General features: G+C 26.6%; 3 protein-coding genes across 7 annotated transcripts; 2 read left to right on the top strand and 1 right to left on the bottom strand.

Moving 5' to 3' along the window:
• Positions 1 to 1,284: 1,284 nt before the first annotated feature.
• Positions 1,285 to 5,775, bottom strand: LOC123264421 (ADP-ribosylation factor GTPase-activating protein 2). Of its 2 annotated transcripts, XM_044727710.1 has the most exons (8): positions 5,648 to 5,775; positions 4,439 to 4,630; positions 4,210 to 4,341; positions 4,088 to 4,117; positions 3,140 to 3,424; positions 2,731 to 2,996; positions 1,916 to 2,279; positions 1,285 to 1,682 (listed from the first exon to the last, which is right to left on the bottom strand). In XM_044727710.1, the coding sequence occupies exons 1-8, from the start codon at positions 5,720 to 5,722 to the stop codon at positions 1,422 to 1,424; spliced, it is 1,605 nt and encodes a 534-aa protein (XP_044583645.1). In that variant the 5' UTR covers positions 5,723 to 5,775; the 3' UTR covers positions 1,285 to 1,421. The 2 variants fall into 2 exon arrangements, with proteins under 2 accessions (XP_044583645.1, XP_044583646.1); XM_044727711.1 differs by lacking the exon at positions 4,088 to 4,117.
• A 3,121-nt stretch (positions 5,776 to 8,896) lies between these two features.
• On the top strand, positions 8,897 to 17,435 carry LOC123264420 (probable protein phosphatase 2C T23F11.1). 3 transcript variants are annotated; one of them, XM_044727709.1, is made up of 6 exons: positions 8,897 to 8,914; positions 10,147 to 10,364; positions 12,186 to 12,391; positions 12,546 to 12,771; positions 16,559 to 16,982; positions 17,246 to 17,435. In XM_044727709.1, the coding sequence occupies exons 2-6, from the start codon at positions 10,178 to 10,180 to the stop codon at positions 17,280 to 17,282; spliced, it is 1,080 nt and encodes a 359-aa protein (XP_044583644.1). In that variant the 5' UTR covers positions 8,897 to 8,914; positions 10,147 to 10,177; the 3' UTR covers positions 17,283 to 17,435. The 3 variants fall into 3 exon arrangements, with proteins under 3 accessions (XP_044583644.1, XP_044583643.1, XP_044583642.1); XM_044727708.1 differs by lacking the exon at positions 8,897 to 8,914 and adding an exon at positions 8,937 to 9,048; XM_044727707.1 differs by lacking the exon at positions 8,897 to 8,914 and adding an exon at positions 9,717 to 9,865.
• Positions 17,436 to 19,107: 1,672 nt separating this feature from the next.
• On the top strand, positions 19,108 to 24,850 carry LOC123264419 (protein TAPT1 homolog). Of its 2 annotated transcripts, none has more exons than XM_044727706.1 (8): positions 19,108 to 19,315; positions 19,397 to 19,738; positions 20,571 to 20,725; positions 20,846 to 20,943; positions 22,092 to 22,414; positions 22,713 to 22,810; positions 22,885 to 23,100; positions 23,741 to 24,850. In XM_044727706.1, the coding sequence occupies exons 2-8, from the start codon at positions 19,423 to 19,425 to the stop codon at positions 24,383 to 24,385; spliced, it is 1,851 nt and encodes a 616-aa protein (XP_044583641.1). In that variant the 5' UTR covers positions 19,108 to 19,315; positions 19,397 to 19,422; the 3' UTR covers positions 24,386 to 24,850. The 2 variants fall into 2 exon arrangements, with proteins under 2 accessions (XP_044583641.1, XP_044583640.1); XM_044727705.1 differs by having other exon boundaries at positions 19,394 to 19,738.
• Positions 24,851 to 25,301: the final 451 nt, after the last annotated feature.

Genomic DNA, 25,301 nt, shown 5'->3' with positions numbered 1-25,301 from the left:
ATTAATGAACTTCTTGAATGAACCCAAAATAAACTTCTTTAATTCTTCAATAATTATCAAAAAAAATTTTCAGGGTACACGCTTCTATTATCAGACGTCCGTCCAAGCGATAAATTAAACATTGCAGTAATAAATTACTCGCCTTTACTGCTTAATTACAATCTCGGAGCTCGCGAAATCGCGCATTCGTAAGTTTATACCTTCAAAAGAAAAATAATAATATTTAATTAAAAAAAATTTTAATTATTAGATTAGGAGTTAAATATGAAGATTGCGAAGGAATAATGAATAGAGATAATTCACGGCAATCATTTACCTGGTGTGAAGAAACTTTGCCAGAATTTAGAAATATTGAAGAGTTTATTGAAATTTTGAGGTATAAATAATTTATTTAATTAATTATTTTTAATGTAAGAAATTCATTAAAAAAATTATTTGTTTCAGGATGAACGGAAAAAGCCACAGAAACTCTCATATTCCACTAAGTTTGAATTATTAAAGTGATAAATCATATTTTAGAATTATCTAAATTATTAGATTAACCAATAAAAATTTTTTGAACATTCTAGAACTCCAAAAATTCAGAATTTAGGAGTTCTGAATATTCTAAAACCTCCAAATGGCTCTAAAATCTTTTTATGATCCTCAAAGTACCAAAATGCTGAAAAAAAAATTTTTTTAATTGTTCCTGAAACACTTTAGAATATTCTAGAATCCTAGAAATATTAACTTTAATGGGACTGAATGTTCGAGGAGATCCAAAACAGTTACTAAAGGCTTACTATTGCTCCAAAATTTGAATATAACTCATAGAACACTTCAAAAGTTCTCGGAACCGTTCCTGGAACCTTTTGAACATTCTAGAACTTCAAAATTGTTGAATTTGCACTATTTACAGATCCTAGAGGTTCCAAATCAATTCTAAGAACCTTCTAAAGGTTTTTAAGTCTTGTTTTGATCTGAAAAAGCATTCTAATTTCCCAGAGCTGTTCCTAGAATCTATTAAACATTCTATAACTTCAAAAATGTAAATTTCTCGGGATCTATTAACTCTAGAACTTCCAAAAAAGTTCTAAAATTTTTCTAGAAGTTCCAAGACTTCAGATCATCCAATAAAATATTTTTAGAATATTTAGAACCATATTAAAAATTCATTCAAGCATTCTAGAACTCTCAAATTCTTAATTTCTCTTCATCCAATCACTCTAGAATCTTCAAATCTTCTCTTAAGGTTCCAAAACTTTCTCACGCCACACCAAACATTCTAAAATCATAAAAAAAAAATAATATTAATAGTGATAATTTTTATTACTCAATAGAACCTTACAAATAATAACTTTAAGGCAAATAACAAACATTTACTGTAAAAAGATTAACAATCAATTAATTTATATTTAATTACAGGATAAATTAATTTATCATTAAAAATAACGATCCTGTAGTGAATTTACCGCTGCATTTGCCAGAGAACTAATTTTTCCAGCAACTTTATTCACACCTTGACGCACTGACTCGCGAACATCCTCAAGATCAACGGAGCCGGTTCTAGCGGCGATGCTGCTCATCGAAAGTGACCCCGGTGAGTACGAGCCAGTCGGAGAAATTTGATTGCTCCCAAAGTAATCGGAGGAAGAGATCGATGAGGAGCCCTCGAATCTCCTTAAATTGCTCTTGCGTTCCCACTGTAATTATTTTATCAAAATTTAACCCCCGGATTCTTACTCCTGATGAAATTCCGCGTAAAATGAGTACCCACAAGCTTATGTTTGCTTTGTGTGCGTCGTGTGTGCTGTGTGTGCACCCGGGCCGAATATAGGCTTGTGGGTACTCATTTTACGCGTCTCGCAACCCCGGACACGATTCCGAGGGTCTCGTTGAAAAAAAGTGTACTTTGAAGAATTGAGAGCATAATTACCGCATCGTCGTTGTTACCATCGCGGAAATATTGATCCGAACTGATCGCCTTGGCTTCCCCGAATTTTCTTTGGGCTTCTCCGTCCCCGCTGGCCAAGTGCTTGACTTCCGGCTTGACCCTCGGACCTCTCTTAGGCGGCTCGGGCTCGCTGATCACAACGACCTCCTCGGTCGACTTGTAGGAAGACTTTGAGGAGTACGGCGTGCTTATCGCCGAGAAAAAATCGTCTAAATCGTTGACGATCCTCACAGAGGGCGCTTCCGTCTCTGGCTCGTCTCTTAAAGAGAACTTGGACTCCTTGCGAGTGTTGGTTGACTCCTGGGTGATTACTTTCATGTCACTGAACGCAGAGTGACTCGCTCCGCTAAAAAAGAAATAATCTATATTATTAAGAGAATAAGTGGAATTTTGTGGCCAGTGTATTTATATGATAAAATGGGTTATTATGGTAGATAATTAAGAAATGACCTATCTCGTGAACTATTGATATTTTTAAAGATATAAGCTCACTACGACATTACACTCATCAAGACCTTTCATTTAAGTACCCACATCAATTTTTCATATATTTTATATATTTATATATAATATATATATAAATATATGAAAATATATCAAAAATGCATGTGGGTACTCAAATGAAAGCTCTTGATGAGTGTAACATCAAAATGAGCTTATATCTTTAAAAATGTCAATATTTAAGAAAGTACAGTGTAATTTAACTAAATTAATTATTCTACAAAGCGACATTTTATTTATTAATAGTTCACAAGTCACGGCAGTCACATGCTTGTTAAAAAAAAAGTCTTAAGTACCTGCGCGAGCCGAATCCCATCCCAAGGCGCTCCGCCTGGCTAGCCTTCTTAGGGTCCATTTTTTTAGCACGCTCATTCACGAGCTTCGCCTGTTCCGTAAGATTCTGCTCCATCTTGTAAGCCAACCGGCTGTTAGCTTCTGATTGGTCCTCTTCTGTTTCCGGTTCCTTAATAACAGCCGCCTGGGACTCGGCGACTGATTTTTCCAGCTCGTCAAAGTTTGTCGTCACTCTCTGGGCTCCCATTCCTCCAGCTTTCTTTCCTAACTGTTAAAAAAATAGTTAATTAAAATTAAAAAATTTTTTAATAAAAATTGAATAGTAGGAAATAAAAAAAAAAATTAAGTACTAAAAATTGAATAGAAATTAAAAAAAAACTAAATAAAAATATTTTAATTAAAAATATTCACCCCAGGTCTCTTCTGCTGAACTTTCCGTCCTCCAATAGTCGATTTAAAACTACCACCTCCAGATCCTTCCGATAATTTAACAGTAGGTCCCATAGAATTAATTAATAAATCAACATCTTTATCCTTGTCCTTCTCTTTCACCGGCTCTATCGTAGGAGCCGCCATTTTGAGGCTGGGAGCCGCCATATTGTTCAGCTTTTCGAAAGATTCGTGCTCGGTGAAAAAATCAACCTCTTCTTTGTCTTTTTCTTGGCATTTATTCGATTCGCTTTCATCAATATGCAGCTAAAATTAATTATTATATTAATTTATTTATTTAACATTATTTTTTTTAATTTGCCTGTTAATTAACACACATTTAATATTTTTATTTTAAAAATTGAAATTATAATTTATAAATTAAATTTCATCTTTTTTAATACTTTAAATATTGTTAAAACAATTAAAATAATTAATTTTTCAATAAGTATGATATGTACAACAAAATGGCCGATGAATTATTTGAATTCAAAATGGCGGAGCGCGGGAAAATTTTTAAATTCAAATTTTTTAATAAAAATTAAATGATATTTTTTCTTTTTTAATAATTAGTCAAGTTTAATCATTTAATTATTGATTTTTTTATTTTGCTTTTTAATTATCACACTTTTAATATTTTTGTCAAAATTATTTTATTATAAATTAAAATAATAATTTATAAATCAAATTTAAACTTTTTAATACTTGAAATATTATTAAAACAATCAAAATAATTAATTTTTTAATAAGTTTGATATGTACAACAAAATGGCCGATGAATTATTTGAATTCAAAATGGCGGAACGTGCGAAAATTTAAAAATGTAAATTTTATTTCTTTTAATTATTAGTCAAGTAAAAAATGAATTATTAATTTTTTTTTTTTTTTTTTTTGTTAATTAATTTAACACACTTAACATTTTTTTCTCACCATTTTAATGTCATACGCTGTAATTATAACCTACAATTTAAAGTTTAAATATATTTATATAAAAAAAAATTTTCTGAGATTTTTGGAGGGAAATTTGAAAAATAATAATTATTAATTATTACCTTGGTACCGTAACGTTTCATTGCTTGATTGGAAGCTTGAGCAAGTTTTTCCCGGTACTGCATCGCGGTACGGGATTTGTATTTTTGTTGGGCGTCTGTGCTTGTACAATTGTGTGATGAAAAAAATGATCTCTGAAATATTTAAAGATATTTTTTTAATAATAGTAATAAAAAAAAAATTTATTATAAATTTCTAAGACAAAATAATTAATTAATTAATTAAACTTACTGCGTGAGCATTTCCTCCCAATTGCATATTCCGCAATTGTTGCCATGTCCAATTAGTGTCTAATTGAGAAGATCTTACAAATGTTAAGTGAACTCCCAAGCTTCGGTGGATTGCGGAGCAATCAATGCACAGAAATACTCCGTACGTGACACTGCACCAAGCTGGGTTTTTTGCATTGCAGTCAAAGCATGTCTTAAATATTTTAAAAAATAATTATAATAATAATCTCAATATTTTAATTGTTAGAAATAAAAACTGTAAAAAAATTTTGACATAAAAAAAAATTTTTACACTCACAAATAACAATTTTAAATTGTAAAAAAATTTTAATAAAAATTTTGACAAAAAAAAACAATTTTAAATTGTAAAAAAAAATTTTACACTTCAAAAAAAATAAAAATTGTAAAAAAAAGTTGACATTTAAAAAAAAAAATTAAAATTGTAGCAAAAAAATTTAATAAAAATTTTTGACATTAAATTAAATTAAAATTGTAAAAAAAAGTTTAATAAAAATTTTTGGCATTAAAAAAAAAATTTAAATTGTAGAAAAAAATTTGGACGTTTAAGAAACAAATTAAAATTGTAAAAAAAAAAAATTACACTTACAAAAAAACAATTTTAAATTGTAAAAAAATTTTTACACTTAAAAAAAATTTTAAATTGTAGAAAAAAAATTTGAGATTAAAAAAAAAACAATTTTGAATTGTAAAAAAATTTTAATAAAAATTTTGTCACTTAAAAAAAATAAAACTTGTAAAAAAAAATTCTTAAAATTTTTGACAAAAAAGTTTAAATTGTGAAAAAATTTTGATATTTTAAAAAGTCAAAATTGTAAAAAAATTTAATAAAAATTTTGACACTTAATAAAAATTTTCAAAAATTAAATTTTGACAAATTTCAAAAGAATGTCATCCATAACCTGAAACTTATAAAATTCACTGATTAAAAATAAAAAAAAAATAATTTAATAATAAAAAATTACCAAAAATAATTTATTTCAACTCACTAATAATTATTTAAACAATAACAAACTAATTATTGATTAAAAATTCGGAGATAATTATGTAAATATGTGAGGCGTGTCAAGAATGTGATCAAAGATGAGCATGTTGATATTTTTTAGCCATAGTTTTGATAAATAAAATGACTCTTGAAGTGAATTTTGTAAGAAAAGTAATTAATTAATATATTTTTGATGTAAAAACTCACTTTGTTTGAAGAAATAGCACGCAAACGTTTAAAAACTTCCTCAATTTCGGTTTTTGTTGGAGATGATTCTGCCATTTTTGACGTGTTGTCACTCTGCTACGAGGTCGCCTTGTTTTTTATCGCTATTACGCATGACTGTTTCCGTTTTTAGAACTTGTCAGTGCTGCGCTCTGGCGTAGAAATTTTTATTTTAAATTTATAAAATTAATTTAGTAAAAAATTGCGTTTTTTTAATTTATTAAAATTTTTATTTGACTTCATATTTTTTTATTTTTTATTGTTATTATTAATATAAATTATTATTATAAATATTTAAATTGTTTATTATTAATTAAATAAATATTATTTTAATAATAATAAAAATTGACAACTTACCGGAGGAATTTTAAACAATTGATTTGTTTATATATTACTAGCTGACCCGGCAAACATTGTTTTGCCATGTGAATAATTTCTAGAGAACTTCTAGTGTCGGAAAAAAATTACTAACTTATTGGAAGTGTATAAGGATGTGGAATATGAGTGAAAAAGGCCTGGAGCGCTGTGAACGATGAGGGAATGTTGTTTAAAAATAACAAAACACCAAACATTAATTGTTTTAATTTATTAAAAGTAATAATTATTTATATAATTAATTAATTACATAATATTAATCTCTTAATGCTGCAGCGTGAACAATATTTTTTGTTAGCTCGTCTAATCTCATGACTTCATTGCATTCAGCTCGTGTATCGTCTGATTGTTCTTGACGCAATTGCGCCATTCTCACACGCGCTCTAATATTTTCTTCCTGAACTTGTTCTTCGGTTCTTTGGGCTCTTCTATTTCGAATGCTTCTAGATTTATTTGTATCACGGCTCAAATTGGCCCCTTTGCGTTTTGTAGGCATTGTTCACTGTACAATACAAAACACACATGAATAGAACTGATTGAATTATTTAATTATTATATTAATCATTTATTTTATCTTTGATTACATTAAATATACATGTAAAAATTAGATAGTTTCACGAAAGCGAAAAATTTTATGTTTCTTAATTATATCTAAAATACATATTGTTAGAAATAGTGAAAAAAAAAAATTCTGTCGAAGTTAGAGCTCTTATAAGTAAACACAAAAAAAAATTTCCCAATTGTAATAAAAATCAAACTTTCACCGAATTCGTTTTTCACCATTCCCAACAATATTTTCGTTATAAATAAGAAAGAATAATTTTTGATTTTATAATAAACGTAAAAAATAATTTATACTTGCAACTCAATAGCCCTTGTTTACGGGAACTCATGACACGTGTTGAGTATTTTAGAGGTTTGTAAGTCACTTAATTAACTGATCGTGCGATTTACACTCAAAATTAATAATTTTATTAGTTATTAATAATTAATTATATTCAATAATATTAGTTATTAATAAATAAATAATAAAGTTACTCGAGAATATATTTGATATGAGAGTTACACTGAGATAGTAAAAATGTTTAACTACTACGCTTGAAGCATAAACACTAATAATAGCCGAAAACTGTAGAGGTAACATCCCTACTCCGTGCTGTTTACAGGGTGAAAAGTGACGACGGTAGACACATGGAGGGGATAACTTACCAAGTGATAATAATTGATGTTATCGAGCGGGATAGAAAATGATAAAATTATGAAAATGACTATTAAAAAGCAAGGGTTGGTGATAAAAAAGTGCAAATTTAGAGTTGTATGTATTTTTTGATGCCACATAATAAAAAAATTAAAAAAAAAATTTTATCAAAAAAAAAAAAAAAAATTTTTGGGGTGAACACCCCTTATCACTTAGAGGTTAGACAAATAGATAGTAGCCGATTCTCAGGCTTACTGAATATGCATAAAAAATTTCATGAGAATCGGTCAAGCCGTTTCGGAGGAGTATGGCAACGAACATTGTGACACGAGAATTTTATATCTATATATATATAGGAGACTTTCTATAGATATAGATAGTCACTCATTACGATATCTCTGGAACTATAAGACCTAGAGACTTGAAATTTGACAGGAATATTCCTTTTGCCAAGTAGAGGTCAGCTAAGAACGGATTTCACGAAATTCCACCCACAAGGGAGGTTGCGGGGGTGTTCACGAAAAAAAATTCATATTTTTCAATTATGGCTTTTAATAGTTCAAAACTTGGTCAGAATGTTTCAAATTACATTTAGAAATTTTTTAAAAACGAATTCTGTGACATTCCACCCCCCTGGCGTGCCCGTGCGTGGGCGTCAAATTAAGAAAAAATTCGTAAATTTCAATCTATAGCTATTAATACTTTGAAACATGGCCAGAATGCTTTTTTGGCGTTTTTTAGCTGTTAAGAATAAATTTCATTAAATTCTACCCCCACATGTCCGTGCGTGGGCGTAAAATTAAAAGAAATTGTACCTTTTAATCTATAGCAGCTAAAGGATTGAAACTTGGCCAGATTGATTTTTTTGGAGTTTTTGAGCTGTAAAGAATGAATTTTATGAAATGCCACCCTCCCAAATCCTTGCGTGGGCGTTAATTAAAAAATTATAAAATTCAATTCCTAAAGGATAATAAGAAGGCATTAAATATAAAAAAAATTAAAAATTTTTATATAAGGTAAAAGCCCTAATAGATGATCATGTACCATTATATGATTACTCTATGTATTTGTACACCTATATTTGTGAATATAGATATACAAATACACGTATATTGTACGCCACGTGAAGCGGGCGGGTAACGGCTAGTATTAGATAATAATCAAAAAATTTCATTAGTCATTTCATTAGAAAATTTTCATTAGTCATACGTGTACTTTTATTGTAACTCTTTTTGTATACTTTAACCATCTGGCTATACTGCCTTGGCATTGAAATTAAATAATAAATAAATAAATAAATAAATAAAAAAGTTATTTTTGAGTCATTTAACTTTCTATAAATACTCAAATAACATTAATTAATAATAATTCTATTTTTTTTATTTAATTTGTAAACTTTTTATCTCCTTTTTCATGTTTTTTTGACGCGAGCCTACCAGCTGGCTGTTTTACAATAAATAGTTCTTAAAAATTCCGTCAGAGCGCGGGACTAGTTTATTTTTAAAAATTTAAAAATTTTCGCCACGGCAGAGGAATAATTTCACTTTCCAATCACCTATTAATAGGCTTATCAAAGCATGCAATTTCATAGTCCAACAGGATGGTGATATTGATTTGCTTAACTTCGCATCGCGTACAAGTGCCAATATACTCGCAACCGTGATTGTTAACTCCAGGTAAACAGACTACATAGTGAAAAATATTGTGTAAGTTCAGCACAATGTTTTTGTGTGGACCGTATTTAGCACAATATTTCTTACTGTGTACCGTTCTCCGGCATCTACATCTACATCTACTAATACTCACTTAGGTCAGCAAATTTCCTAGTTCCTAAACGGTTAAACTCTTATTAATTAATCTATATGTCTAATAATTATCTACCTCAGTCATACTTAGTCATATATAATATAATAAATTATAGAATGTAATACATTTATCGAACATTACTGGTAAGCTGTATATATGTATATATGATTATAACATCTTTATATCCTGTAAATAGTTCATGGGATACTTACGCTAATATTACCATAACAATAAATCATTTATATTTAACATTATATTATTATATAACATAATATTTACAGAATGTAAAACATTATCTTATACATATGTATCTTTGGTTACATGCGCCATTCAGGCTCAAACTTACTGTGTCTTATTGTAACCTTATTATTGGCCTTAAAAGGCTGTTAGGTTTTTATCAATAAAGAAATAAATAAATAAATAAATAAAAGAGTATCACGGAGGCTAGATATATCTAGCCTCCATGGTTTAAATTAATAAAATTAATTTAATAAATTTTTTTTAGTGTTAATTATTGAAATTTCATTGTTAATAAATAATTAAATACTCTTTTAAAATTTTTAGAATTTTAAATTTTAAAAAATAAACTAGCCCCGCGCTCTGGTGGAATTTTAAAGAACTATTTATTGTAAAACAGCCAGCTGGCAGGCTCGCGTCATGAAAACATGAAAAAGGAGATAAAAAGCTAACAAATTAAATAAAAAAAATAAAATAATTATTAATTAAGGTTATGTGAGTATTTATAGAAAGTTAAATGACCCAAAAATAACTTTTTTGATTATTATAATAAATAAACAAATATATTATTTGAAATTCCTCCGGTAAGTTGGCAATTTTTATTATTATAATAATATTTATTTGATTAATAATAAACAATTCAAATATTTATAATAATAATTTATACTAATAATAATAATAAAAGATTAAAAAATATCAAGTGAAATAAAAATTTTAATAAATTAAAAAAATGCAATTTTTTTTTAATAATTTTTTTTAACAAATTTTTTTTGTTAAAAAAAATTAAAGTGACTAATATAAAGTGAAAATAAATAATAATAATGATAATAATAAAATAAATAATGATAGTAAAAAATTATTTCAGACTGTTTTTTTTATTAAAAAAAAACTCAAAAATGGGGCAAACTTTAAGCGAGCCAGTGACAACAAAACAATCAGCATGTTGCCGGGATGAAAATTACCTGGTGGGCAGTTCAAGCATGCAAGGATGGAGGGTCAAGATGGAGGATTGCCATGTTCATATTCTGTCGCTTCCTGAAGACCCTGGGACTGCTTTCTTTGCCGTCTACGACGGCCATGGTGGTTAGTTAAATTTATTATTTTATTAAATTTATTTTAATTTAGGTTAAAGAAATTTTTAGTCTCAATTTTGTTACAATTATTTATTTATTGATTGATTAATTCATAATTATATTGGAACTTGATTTATCCTTATTTTGATTAATGGATTTGAAAATCATATTGAAAAATTCTTGGAGCCATTCTTCAAACTGAAAAAAATTAGTGTGATTAATATTTTTGGTTTTTAAAAATATAAAATTGATTAGTTATTATAATGATAATAATATTAGATTAAAATGATTTAAAAAGCATTAATTAATATATTAAAAAAAATTATTTAATTAATTAAAAAATTAAATAATTAATTTAAAAAATCAATTAATTTAAAAAAAATTATTTAATCAATTAAAAAATTAATTAATTTAAAATATCAATTTAAAATTAATTATAAAAAAAATTTCTAATTCAAAAATAAAATTATTTTACGCCCATAAGAGCGTGTTAAAAATTCTATTTTTTTTTAAGCCCAAAAAAAATTTCTTTTGAGAAAAAAATTTTTTTTTTTGAGAATTAACTTATTTTTGTATAAAACGTGGAAAAATGCAAAAAAAAAATTTTTTTCTAAACTAAAAATTTTTTTTGGACTTAGAAAAAATAATAGAATTTTTTTTTTAAGAAAAATTTTAATACTTACTCCTTCTGGGATGTATTTAATGATCTCAACGATGTTCCTCATAATTTTTATGAATAATTTTTCAAATTTAATAACTTCACGCTTATCTAATTTATGGCTGAAGTTGTGGCAAATTTTGCGAGGTTTTTCTGTATTACTTTGCTGCGCCTTTAATACAAAAAAAAATTTAATTATTATAAAAATAGAATCACAATAATTTTTAATTAAAAATTGCACTAAAATTAAATTTAAAAAAAATTATAAGTTTATTAGAAGAAAAAAATATTTTACAAATTTTTATTTAAAAGCATTATTGGTTTAATTATGAAATAATTAAAACTTACATTAACAATTGCACAAATTACTAAAACAGTCAATAATATAATAATTATTGATTTACTCATTTTTATAAATATATTTAAATATTTTATAAAATTTTTAAAATAAAATTTAAACACGTGGTCTTGTGAAAATAAAATCCACTGTAATTATGGTTGGAAGTTATTGCTGCTGCAGGTAATTGGGGACTGAGGGTTGGACGATGAAATTTAAAAAGAAAATTACTTTAAAACTCCAGGTGCAAATTGTAGCAAAATTTTCCCTTTAAATATGAGAGCCTCATTAGCTAATTACTATACTAAGTGCAATAATAATGGTAATAAGTTTTTAAAAAATAGGCGGTAAAATTTTTAAGTAAAATAAATTTATATTTTTTTTAGGAGCGATAATACTGTCTGAAATATTGAAGATAGATCTATAGTATAAAAACGTTTTTTATAGGAAATTTTCTAAGCTATAATTTTAGTTTTATGATTTTTTCCTAAAATCAATATTTTAGGAGTTATAGCCATTTTTATCATACCAAAATAATATATTGATAATAATAATAATAATAATAATAATAATAATATTAATAATAATAATAATAATAATAATAATAATAATATTAATAATAATGAATTTGTTTATTTTTAATTAAAAGAATTTTCTTTTTTCTTATAAATTATAATATTTTTTTTACTCAACAATAATAACAGTAACAATAATAATAATAATAATAATAATAAATTTGTTTATTTAAAATTAATAAAATTTTCTTTTCTTTTTGAACATTATTTTATTTTTTTTTTTACTTTACAATTTCTAATTACATATTTATTTTTTTCTAGGAGCGACAATGTCCCAGCATGCCGGGAAACATTTACATGATTACATTGTGAAGACTCCGGAGTACAAACAAGGAAAAATAGTAGAAGCTATGGAACAAGGATTTTTGCAACTGGATGAAGCTATGCAAGCAGACACAGTTTTAAGAGCCGAACGTGCTGGGACTACAGTTATTGCAATTCTTATTAAGGATAATGTACTTTATAGTGTAAGTAATGCATGGTTCAATTTTTAATAAAAATATTTATAATTTTTAATAAAAATTTTTTATATGTCCTAAAATATTAAAGATAGGCCTTTAGAAATTTTTTTTTATTTCTTATTTATTTTCTCTTAAATTAACTAAATTTTAATTTTTTTAGGCAAACGCTGGAGATAGCAGAGCAATAGCCTCCGTAAACGGCTACCTAGTTGAGCTGAGCCGTGACCACAAACCCACATTGGAGGACGAGCGGAAGAGAATCGAAGCCGCGGGTGGTTGGGTGGAATTCAACCGCGTAAATGGTCACCTCGCGCTTTCTCGCGCTCTGGGTGACTTTAAATTCAAATGGAACAATACTAAGACTGCCGAAGAACAAATAGTTACAGGTAAAAAATTTTTTTTTCAATTAAAAAAAGAACAAGGTCATTTTTTAATTATTGACAATTTTAGAGATATAAGCTCATCCCGATGATACACTCATCGCGACCTTTTATTTAAGTACCCACATGCATTGATATATTTTTCATATATTCATATATATAATATATATATCAAAAATATAAGCTCATCTTGATGTTACACTCATCAAGAGCTTTTATTTGAGTACCCTCATGCATTTTTGATATATTTTTCATATATACATATATATGTATTAGAGTGGTCCAAAAAAAAAAAGTTTTTTGCCTATCATCTTAAAAGCTTCTCTAAGGTATAAAAAAAATTCCCTTCAAAGCGCAGTTTGATATCTCAATTCTTCATGAAGCTCAATGAATTTTTATTTTCCCATTTAAATAACACGTAAAAAAATTTTATTTACGTTTTTATCCGGCAATAATACGAAAAAAATTTTTTTTGTATTTTTCGTCAATTATTCTTGTAGGAAATTTAATTCTCTACAAAAAAGTAATGAGGTAGTTTCTTCGTAATCTTAACGAGTAAAAAGTTATTGAGTTTTAAATACTTGCACAAAAAAAATTTGAACGAAGATAGTTTCAAAGCAACTTTTCGAAAACTTTTCGGTAACTGCATGTATTTATTTCAAAATTTATCAAACTAGACTGTTTCTAATATAATTAACACCTGTCTTTTGGTGAAGTATTAACTGTGAATGATGAATAATTTCTCTCATTACAATTTGGATATTTTTTCCTATGAGCAGTGATTTATTAAAATTGAACTTGAATTTCATTACGGAATCTGAATCAAGAGCAAGCTAGTACTTCCGGATGTATACCGAATTTAATTTTTTTATTTAAGAAGATGTAGGACAGGTAGAACAGGTGAATATTTAAATTTTGAACATGATGCTGGGACGCTTTTTGACCGAATGAAAAATCACGAAACTTTGCAGGAGTACGTAAATAGAAGTCCTTCGTGAATTGATTCTTTTATTTTTAAATTTAATCATTGAAAAAAAAAATGATAAATAAACAAGTAGAGTTAGTGCGGAAAACTGCCTTATCTCAGGAGTCATCACATATTTAAGTAAATAAGCTTGACTATAAAAAAATTGCTAATAAACATACAACCAATATAATCTTTGAGACTGATTTAATTTTTTGGTTATTTCTTATTTTAGTTTATATGACTTATAAGACATAATTATTAAAATGCAGCTAGGTTGAAGTAAAAACTAATTGTCAACAAAAAATTTAATTTACTATATATCTTCATGTAGGCCGCAAGAGAGTGCTAAAAGTAAATTATCTAGTTTAATTTTTTTAAGCAGTGGTTAGAGTATTTACAAAGTCTGGTAATCTCCTTCAGTGCATTTAACATGTGGTTCAAATAAACAAACCGATATATTGAATTGTCATTTGTTATCACTGGTCCAGACTGAATGACCGATATCAGACTGTATACTATGTTTTTAAGAAAAAAATATAAATTACTTAATCAAATACTTTGAAACAGAAAATGTGATACAACATGAATTCTAAAATCATATCTGAGTAAATTTTCTTTTATTGCGAGTATTTAAAGCTTAATAACTTTTTACTTGTTAGGATTACGAAAAAACTACCTTAGTACTTTTTTATAGAGAATTAAATTTCCTACAAGAATAATTGACGAAAAATACAAAAAAAAATTTTTTTCGTAGTTTTACCGGATGAAAACGTAAATAAAATTTTTTGATGTGTTATTTAAATGGGAAAATAAAAATTCATTGAGCTTCATGAACAATTGAGATATCAAGCTGCGCTTTGGAGAGAATTTTTTTTATACCTTAGAGAAGTTTTTGAAACAGCAGCACTTGAAAAAAAAATAAAAATGTTTTTTTTGGACCACTCTAATATATATATATATATATATATATATATATATATATATATATATATACAATATATGAAAAATTGATGTGGGTATTCAAATGAAAGGTCTCGATGAGTGTAACATCAGGATGAGCTTAAATCTTAAAAAATGTCAATAGTTCACAAGATACTAGGTCATTTCTTAATTATTGACATTTTTTAAGATATAAACTCATTTTGATGTTACACTAATTAAGAGCTTTCATTTGAGTACCCACATGCATTTTCGATATATTTTTAATATAAATATATAAAAAATTGATGCGGGTACTCAAATGAAAGGTCTCGATGAGTGTAACCTCGGGATGAGCTTATATCTTTAAAAATGTCAATAGTTGACAAGATACAACGTCATTTCTTAATTATGCATCTAGAGGTAGAGCATTTTTAAATGCAGCCTAAATACTTATGGGGCATTCCATAGTAACTGGTGGGACATTTGACTCTGGAATTCCATCAATTATATATAATTATGTGACTGAAACTTATACTACAGTAAAATTAATCTTATAATATAGAAGAATAACTAATTAACAAGATCCCTTTGTCAACAAACCTCCATTACTTTTTAAGTTTCTCGTAATTATAATTTGACTGAGTGTGACTGGTGGGATTAACAACAAATCCTTCTCTCTTACCAAAGGTATACTTAAAGTCCAATTGTCAGTTCGAGCACTAAACTTTTAAAAAATACTTCCCTCGAAAATAACAAAATTAATCCTACAACACATTGAATATTTTGAAGAATTAGACTGATTACCTACGTAGAAACAATAAAAAAAATTTGTTTTTATTGCGACTGGTGGGACAGGCATTTGTCACTGGTGGGACAAGTACTAAATCGTCTACATCAAGTTGTTTATTAAAAAGACTTTTATATTATTTCAACCTTACAAACATTATTGTTTATATATTTAACTATTAATTATTTGGGATAATTAAAAAAAAACTAATTAAAAAAGACAAATAAAGGGGATTTAGCTTGCTGACAACACCATCTTGATAAACTTAGGTGTTAATTAATAACGAACATAAACAAAATTTGTTCTTAAAACTACAATAATAAATATGTTAGTTAATAACAAACATTAAATGAATTTGTTGTTAAAACTTTTAAAACAACATTTAACCCGGATAAATGTTAGTACGGCTGAAAAATTACTAGGAGAGAAAAATCGATTTTCTTATTGATTAAAAAAAATTTTCTTTACAAATTAGTAAAATATAAACTTTTAATAATAAATTAGGACTTAATTAGAATTAATTAGAAATTTTTAAATTTTATTCATTTTTTCATTTTGCATGGAATACCCCAATAATTAATTCTTAATAATTAATTAAGAATTAATTCTTAATTCGTAATTAATTCTTAATGAATGCCCCAATAATTAATTCTTAATAATTAATTAAGAATTAATGATTAAGAATTAATTCTTAATTAATTAAGAATTAATTCTTAATTAATTAAGAATTAATTCTTAATTAATTAATTCTTAATTATTAAGATTTAATTCTTAATCAATTCTTGATTAATTCTTAATTAATAAATTCTTAATAAATGCCCCAATAAATAATTCTTAATAATTAATTAAGAATTAACTATTAAGAATTAATTCTTAATTCTTAATCAATTCTTAATTAATTCTTAATGAATGCCCCAATAACTAATTCTTAATTCTTAATTCTTAATTAGTTATTAATTCTTAATTCTTAATTCTTAATTAGTTATTAATTCTTAATTCTTAATTAATTCTTAAATAATTCTTAATGAATGCCCCAATAATTAATTCTTAATCAATTATTTTCTTTACAAATTACTAAAATATAAACTTTTAATAATAAATTAGAATTTTTTTTTCAGCATTTCCTGAAGTACAAAAATTTGAAATAAATAAAGATTGGGAATTTATTGTCCTTGCCTGTGACGGAATTTGGGACGTAATGACCAGTCACGAGGTAGTAGACTTTATCAGGAACTATATAGCGACTCAATATAGCGTTGACGAGGACTCGCATCCTCGGAGTCGCGATTCTAGTATCGAAGACTATTCGGAAGATTCGGACAAAGGAGGGAAGAAAAATTTGGAAAAAGCTACTGTAGACCCGGAGTTAATTTGCGAGGAGCTGTTGAACCATTGTTTGGCTCCTGACGCACTCATGGGAACTGGCTGCGATAATATGACGGCTATTGTCGTCTGTTTGCTCCATGGAAAGCCTGTTTCTGATTTGATACTTCGCTGTCAGAGGAAAAGCCATGACACGGAAAATTTATTACATATCAATAGGTAGTTTTTTTGTTTCTTGTAAAAGTAGCTATAACTCCTAAAATATTGATTTTAGGAGAAAATTATGGGACCAAAATTGTAGCTTAGGAAATTTCCTATAAAAAACGTTTTTATACTATCGGTCTATCTTTAATATTTTAGGAGATATAATAACTAAAGTAAAGAAAATTAAAATAAATTACTGCGCATGCGCGACTGCCATTTTGAATCCCTACGCCATCTTGTCGTCAATATTTCTTATAATTTTCTTGTTTTTTTTTCAGTGAACAAGAAGCAATAAACAATAAAGATGCAGATTAATTAATTAATTCTAAGTATAATGAATGTTAATTAGTATTTATTTGTGTTATTATTTAGTTTGGTGGTGCTTGAGAAGAAAAACTGAACTTTATTTATTTACTTTGTAAAATCAAAATTAATGTATTAATCATGTTGATTTTTTTGTAAATAAACGTATTTTTTTTTTTTGAAAACTACCCTTGACTGAAAAAAAAATAATGTATATTTAAAAAAAATTTTTTGCAAATCTTTTTAATAATTTTAGAGGTGTTGAAAGATTTCAGAACTTTCTAGAACCTTAAATTAATTAAATTTACTCATTTTAAAACTTCTAGAAGCTTCAAATAATTTTTAAAATAATTCTTGAATCTTTTCTAGACCTATTTCTTCTTCCTAGAATTTTTTAAACCTTCTAGACTCTTCAAAATTGCCTTTTTTTATATTTCTAGAATCTTCTTTAAAATTTATTTATTTCTAAAATCCAAATTTCCCGCTTTAAATTCAAATATCCTGCCTTGAACATTCTAGGACATCAAAATAATTAATTTTACCCTTTTCAAACCTTCTAGAGCCTCCAAATATTTTTTAAATAATTTCTGAACCTTCTTAAGACCTATTTCTTCTTCTTAAAACTTTTTAAACCTTCTAGACTCTTTAAAATTTCCTTTTTTAAACTTCTAGAATCTTCTTCAAAAGTACTTCATTTTAAAATTCAAATCTTCTGCTTTAAATTCAAATCTCCCGCCTTAAACTTTCTAGAACTTCGAAATAATTAAATTTACCCTTTTTAAACGTTATAGAATCTCCAAATTTTTTTTAAATAATTCCTGGACTTCCTCTAGACCTATTTCTCCTTCCTAAAATTTTTTAAACCTTCTAGAATCTTCAAAATTTATTTTTTTTAACTTCTAGAATCTTCTTTAAACTTCTTAATTTTTTAAATTCAAATTTCCGTTCTAAATTAAAAATTACCGCGCATGCACGCCATCTTGAACATTCTAGAACTTCATAATAATTAAATTCACCTTTTCTAAACCTTCTATAAGCTTCAAATTTATTTTAAATAATTCCTGAACCTTTTCTAGACCTATTTTTTCTTCCTAAAATTTTTTGAACCCTCCAAACGCTTCAAAATTTCCTTTTTTTTACTTCTAGAATCTTCTTGAAACTTCTTTATTTTTTAAATTCAAATTTTTCGGTCTAAATTCAAATCTCCTGCACATGCGCGACGTATTGAACATTCTAGAACCTCAAAATAATTAAATTTACCCCTTTTAAACCCCCTAGAAGCTTTAAATTTTTGTTTTTAATCTTATTAATAATTTAAAATATCTTAAAAATTTTTAGAACTTTTTAGAACCTTAAAATAATTAAATTTACCCCTTTTAAACCTTCTAGAATTTCCACATTTTTTTAAAATAATTCCTGAACCTTCTTAAGACTTATTTCTTCTTTCTAAAATTTTTTAAACCTTCTAGACGCTTTACAATTTCCTTTTTTCACCTTCTAAAACCTCCTTAAAAATTCCTAATTTTTAAAATTCAAATTTTCTCGCTTTAACATTCTAGAACCTCAAAATAATTAAATTTACTCTTTCTAAACCTTCTAGAATCTCCAAATGATTCTCAATATCTTCCTAAACCTCCTCAAGCTCTATTTCTTCTTGCTAAAATTTTTTAAACCTTCCAAAATTTCTTATTTTTAACTTCTAGAATTTTTTTTTTTAATTCTTAATTTTTGAAATTCAAATTTTCCCGCTTAAAATAAAAAACTCCCGCGCATGCGCGCCGCTTAGTTTCAAAACTGACAACCGACAGTGCACAAGTCCACACATGAACAACAGCTGTACTGTTGTGTAAGTGATGATGTGTCACACGTACAAAAAATAATAATAATAATAATTACACACTTGAAATTGTCTTAATAATTATTTTTCTAATAAATATTAATATTGTAGTGAACGTAAGATGTTTTTATAATATTTTTCTACAAATGATTATCTGCTCGAGTCCAGTCGAGTAAAGTCGAGATCACACCAGCTGTTTTGCTACAAAGTATAAAAATAAAAATAATTATTTAATTATTTATTATTAATTAAATTAAATAAATAAATTTTTTTATTAATTTAAAAGAAGAAATAGGTTATGTTGAAGTGTTGACCATGGCCACGGAAAATGACAAGGTTGTTAATAATAATTATCACAATAATAACATTCACTTTAAAATAGTAAACAAAAATAGTGAGCAAGAAGGTGGTGATGTCATCATGGACAAAAAACATATCAGGTTCAGAAAGTCTTTTAATTATGATAATGATGATGATGATGATGATTATTGTGGGGTTGGTGATAATTCTCGGGTTCAGGGGCTCAAGATAGCTAATGGTGAGGATGCTAGAGGTGGTGATGACCTGGTTGATGGTCATGATCAAGGACAGATTAGTGGGGAAGAAAGGAAAGAAAGTCATATTAGAAATGGTAAGTTTTTTTTTTATTTATTATTATTAGTATTTTAGTAAGTTACAAGTGTTAATCATAATAATAATTTTTATAAAAATTTTTAGCATTATTATTATTATTATTTTTTTATTAAGTTACAAATTTTAATAATAATAATTTTTACAAAAATTTTTGGCTTTATTATTATTATTATTATTTTTTATTTTTTTTTTATTGTTACAAATTTTAATAATAATATCAATAATATTTTTTTTAAAAATTTTTGGCATTATTATTTTTTGTAAGTTAAAAATTTTAATGATTATAACAATAATAATAATTGTAATTATAGTAATATTTTTTAAGAGTTTTTGGTATTATTATTATTATTTTAGTGAGTTACAAATTTTAATGATAATAATAATTTTTACAAAAATTTTTAGCATTATTATTATTATTATTAGTTATTTTTTTTATTAAGTTAAAAATTTTAATGATTATAACAATAATAATAATAATAATAAAAATAATAATAAAAATAATATTTTTTACAAAAGTTTTTGGTATTATTATTATTATTATTTTAGTAAGTTACAAATTTTAATGATAATAACAATAATAATAATAATTTTTAAAAAAATTTTTTAGCAATTATTATTATTATTTTTTCATTGTTACAAGCTTTAATGATAATGACAATAATAATAATAATAATTATTATTATATTTTTTTCAAAAATTTTTGGCATTATTTTTGTGAAAAAAATTAAAAAATTTTTTTAAAATTATAATTAAGGAATTTTTTAGTAAAAAAAATTTTTTTTTAAAATTATTATTATTTTTTAATTATAATGATTAATTTATTTTTTTAGGTGGATCATTTTTTGATTTTATTAAAACGGAGCTAACAAGAGGTTATGAGTTAGAAAATGATGAAGAAAGATTTTCTGCAAGAAGAGAAAAAATATATTCTTTTATTAAAATTCCTAGAGAAGTTGAAAAATTTATGACTTATGGATTTCTTCAGGTATTTATTTATAATTAATAATAAATTACTAAAAATTTTAATTTTATTTTACAAAAAATTATTTTTAATAATGTTTATCAATTGTATGAATTTTTTTCTATACTATTTTTTTTTTTTTAGTGCGCAGATTCATTTTTATTTGTCTATACATTTCTACCTCTCCGCTTCCTAATGGCAGTCTGGGCGATAATTTCAAAATTCCTCGGCTACTGTTTTGGGTAATTACATTTAAAAAAAAATAATAATAAATTTAAAAAAATTATTTTTAGTGTCATTGCAAAGATCTTGAATTTATCCATTCTTAAGTCAATTTATTATAATGTATTTAAGCTGCATTCAAAAATAATCTCTACATACATAATTAAGAAATGACCTTGTATCTCGTATACGATTGATATTTTTAAAGATATAAGCTCATTCTGATGTTACATTCATCAAGACCTTTAATTTGAGTACCCACATCAATTTTTCATATATTTTATATATTTATATATATTATATATATGTATGTATCAAAAATATATCAAAAATGCATGTGGGTACTCTAATGAAAGCTCTTGATGAGTATAACATCAAAATGAGTTTATATCTTAACAAATGTCAATAATTAAGGAATGACCTTGTATCATGTAAACTATTGATATTTTTAAAGATATAAGCTCATTCTGATGTTACACTCATCAAGACCTTTCATTTGAGTACCCATATCAATTTTTCATATATTTTATATATCTATATATATTATATATATAAATATATGAAAAATATATGAAAAATGCATGTGGGTACTCAAATGAAAGCTCTTGATGAGTCGAACATCAAGATGAGCTTATATTTTTGATATATATATTATATATGTATGTATAAAAAATATATGAAAAATTGATGTGGGTACTCAAATGAAAGCTCTTGATGAGTATAACATCAAGATGAGCTTATATCTTAAAAAATGTCAATATTTAAGAAATGACCTTGTATCTTGTGAACTATTGACATTTTTAAAGATATAAGCTCATCCCGATGTTACACTCATCAAGACCTTTCATTTGAGTACCCACATCAATTTTTCATATATTTTATATATTTATATATATTATATATATGTATATATAAAAAATATAAAAAAAATGCATGTGAGTACTAAAATGAAAGCTCTTGATGAGTATAACATCAGGATGAGCTTATATATATATATATATATATATATATATATATATATATATATATATATATATATGTATATATGAAAAATTAATGTGGGTACTCAAATGAAAGCTCTTGAGGAGTGTAACATCAGGATGAGCTTATATCTTTAAAAATGTCAATATTTAAAAAAATACAGTGCAATTTAACAAAAAATTTTCAGAGTTAAATCTACGCGAAAATCCGAGCGATTTTTGCGACCAGCGGAGATCTGCGACCTCCTAAAGGGAATCGTGGTGATAAGCTGCTGCGTTGCGACAACCCACTTCGACACCTCAATAATCTACCACAGGGTGAAGAGTCAGAGTGTAATAAAGCTGTACATCTTCTACAACATGCTGGAGGTCGGAGACCGGCTCTTTAGCGCTATCGGTCAGGACACGATAGATGCGCTGCTCTGGACTGCGACCGAGCCGCAGTCGAGGTCCCGCCGGCATCAGCATCTCGGGACTATTTCACATTTATTGTTCACTGTTGGTTATGTCAGTATCCTTTTATTCAAAAAATAATTTTAATTATTTATTATTAATTAAGGTAACAGACCCAGTTATTGACACTTGCAGTTTTATTTTTATTAAATAAAACAAATCGACTTTAATAAATTAATAAATATAATGTTAATAAATAAAAAAATAAATTAATAAATATAATTTTTTAATTATAAATTTTAAGATAGTTAATTTTTTGAGAAAAATTTATTTTTTTAATTAGAATAAAATTGCAAGTCTCAATTTTTTACCTTAATTATTTATTTATAATTTTCCTTAATTTATTTATTAATCAGTATTACATAGTATATTAGTCCTAGTCCAAGCAGCGACATTAAACGTCGCTATTAATAGCAGTAATAAGGCGTTGCTAACAATTGTTTTAGCTAACAATGTAAGTAAAGTATTTATTTATATTTTTTTTAAGTTAATATAATAATAATAAAAATTAATAAAAATTTTTTGCAGTTTGTTGAATTAAAAGGAGCAGTGTTCAAAAAATTTGACAAGAACAATTTGTTCCAAGTAGCCTGTTCCGACGTAAGAGAGCGCTTTCACCTCCTGACGCTCCTGGTAGTGGTGAGTCTTCAAACAATGCGGGAGTACGCTTGGAAAATTGACCGGCTTTATATATTATTGCCAGATTGTTTTGCACTACTCGCTGCGGAAGTAGTCGTTGATTGGGTAAGAGATTATTTATTTAAATATTGACATTTTTTAAGATATAAGCTCATCATGATGTTACACTCATCAAGAGATTTCATTTGAGTACCCACATGCATTTTTGATAGATTTTCGATATATACATATATATCATATATATCAAAGATATAAGCTCAGCCTGATGTTACACTCATCAAGAGCTTTTATTTGAGTACCCACATGCATTTTTCATATATACATATATATAATATATATATAAATATATAAAATATATGAAAAATTGATGTGGGTACTCAAATGAAAGGTCTTGAAGACTGTAACATCAGGATGAGTTTATATTTTTAAAAATGTCAATAGTTTACGAGATACAGGGTCATTTCTTAATTATTGATATTTTTTAAGATATAAACTCACCTTGATATTATACTCATCAAGAGCTTTCATTAGAGTACCCACATGCATTTTTGATATATTTTTCATATATATATATATATATATATATATATATATATATATATATATATATATATATATATATATATATATAAAAAACTGATGTGGGTACTCAAATGAAAGGTCTTGATGAGCTTAACATCAAGATGATCTTATATCTTAAAAAACGTCAATATTTCATAAGATAAATTTCTTAATATTGTTTCAGATAAAACACGCCTTCATAACGCGGTTCAACGAGCTGCACTCGACAGTTTACAGAGACTACACCTTGAGCTTGGCCTACGACATGGCTCAAACGCGGCAAAAAACGGCATTTTCGGACCCCTCGGACTTAGTGGCGCGTCGGATGGGCTTCATTCCGCTGCCGCTAGGTGTCGCGATGAGCAAAGTCCTGTTCTCGACTTTGTCAGCGACCTCTAGGCCGTCGAACATGATCCTGTTCCTGCTGGGGTACTTGATCCTGTTCGCATTAAGGATCCTCAACAGCCTGATCCTCCTGGGGCGGGCTTGCGACCTGATCGCCTCCCACTCCGCGGAAACCAGCGACAAGTTCGAGAAGACAAGGAAGAACAACGTCTTCAACAGGACACTCAGTGTCGATCACACCAACATATACTTCCGAAAACACGGCGCGGAATTTTCTCCCGTGCCGTTGATTGTCTTGAATGACAAAGATCCCAAGTCCGGCGTCGCCATCTTGTCTAACAGCGCCACCAGCTTGACCAGCGTCTGCTTCAACGACTCTCTAAATGCCGACAAGAAGTCCTGCGAGGCCTCTTTGTCCTGCAATGATGTTAATCAAGAGATAAAACCTGTGGCTCGCGCTGAAAGCGAGCCGCTGTTGCCTTAAGCCTTTTTCGGAGACTTCAGAGCCCTCTGGCGCCTCAAATAGTCACTTTTGGACCTTGTCGCTTTCCATTATTACTCATCGCTGCCTTTTGCACCACATGCAACCCTTTTCTCCCGAATTTTGTTCCGAAACAAAATGGCCGCCGGCATAGACACAAAATGTTTGCCAGAACGGGAAAATTTGAATTTTTAAAATTATGTTTTTGACAAGAAATTTTGAAAAATTTTGATTTTTTTTTTTTGACTAATTTTTTGTGCCAAAAGTTGTTTAAAATTCCCGCCAAGAAGCCATTTTGAAAGCTCAGAGCCGCCATTTTGTTGAAATAGAATTCTGGAATTTTTGAGGCGCAAAAAAGGCTCTAGAGACTCGGAAAAAAATTACAGTTTATATTATTAGCTAATTTTTTTTGTTGTAAAGTGTATATATTATATATGTCTATATATATTAATATATTTATATATGTGGGAATTTTTATATTTATAAGTATGTGTTTAACTATAATATTTAATTTAATTTGTTTTTTTTTTGTGGATCTTAAGGCTAATTTTTTTTTATACGGAAAGTTTTGTTTGCGTTAATAAAAATTTATAATAAATATTTTTTTTATTGGCAATTTTTTTTAACCTTATAACAATAATAACAATTAATAATTATAATTATAATAATAACAAATAATAATAATAATTTTAAAAAATAAAATTAATAATTCAAAATTGAAAAAAAATAATTTTTTTTATTAAAAAATAAAATAATGATAATAATAATAATAATAATAATAATAATTTTGAAAAATAAAATTAATATTTCAAAATAAAAAAAAATTTTTTTTTTTTACTAAATAATAAAAAAAATGATAATAATTACTAGATAATAATAATAATTTAATAATGCTAATAATAATAATAATAATAATAAT

Source organism: Cotesia glomerata, linkage group LG4 (genome assembly GCF_020080835.1).
Source record: "Cotesia glomerata isolate CgM1 linkage group LG4, MPM_Cglom_v2.3, whole genome shotgun sequence".
Classification (NCBI taxonomy): domain Eukaryota; kingdom Metazoa; phylum Arthropoda; class Insecta; order Hymenoptera; family Braconidae; genus Cotesia; species Cotesia glomerata.
The sequence above is the reverse complement of the archived record's forward strand: the minus strand, read 5'-3'. Positions and strand labels throughout refer to the sequence as shown.

Coding starts and splice junctions, on each gene's coding strand:
- LOC123264421 (XM_044727710.1), bottom strand. CDS start 5,722: ATGGCAGAATCATCTCCAACAAAAACCGAAATTGAGGAAGTTTTTAAA. Junction 4,631..5,647: donor GTGCTATTTCTTCAAACAAA/GTGAGTTTTTAC, acceptor AAAATATTTAAG/ACATGCTTTGACTGCAATGC. Junction 2,997..3,139: donor TTCAGCAGAAGAGACCTGGG/GTGAATATTTTT, acceptor TTTTTTTAACAG/TTAGGAAAGAAAGCTGGAGG.
- LOC123264420 (XM_044727709.1), top strand. CDS start 10,178: ATGGGGCAAACTTTAAGCGAGCCAGTGACAACAAAACAATCAGCATGT. Junction 10,365..12,185: donor CGTCTACGACGGCCATGGTG/GTTAGTTAAATT, acceptor ATTTTTTTCTAG/GAGCGACAATGTCCCAGCAT. Junction 12,392..12,545: donor AGGATAATGTACTTTATAGT/GTAAGTAATGCA, acceptor TAATTTTTTTAG/GCAAACGCTGGAGATAGCAG.
- LOC123264419 (XM_044727706.1), top strand. CDS start 19,423: ATGGCCACGGAAAATGACAAGGTTGTTAATAATAATTATCACAATAAT. Junction 20,726..20,845: donor TGACTTATGGATTTCTTCAG/GTATTTATTTAT, acceptor TTTTTTTTTTAG/TGCGCAGATTCATTTTTATT. Junction 22,811..22,884: donor CAATTGTTTTAGCTAACAAT/GTAAGTAAAGTA, acceptor AATTTTTTGCAG/TTTGTTGAATTAAAAGGAGC.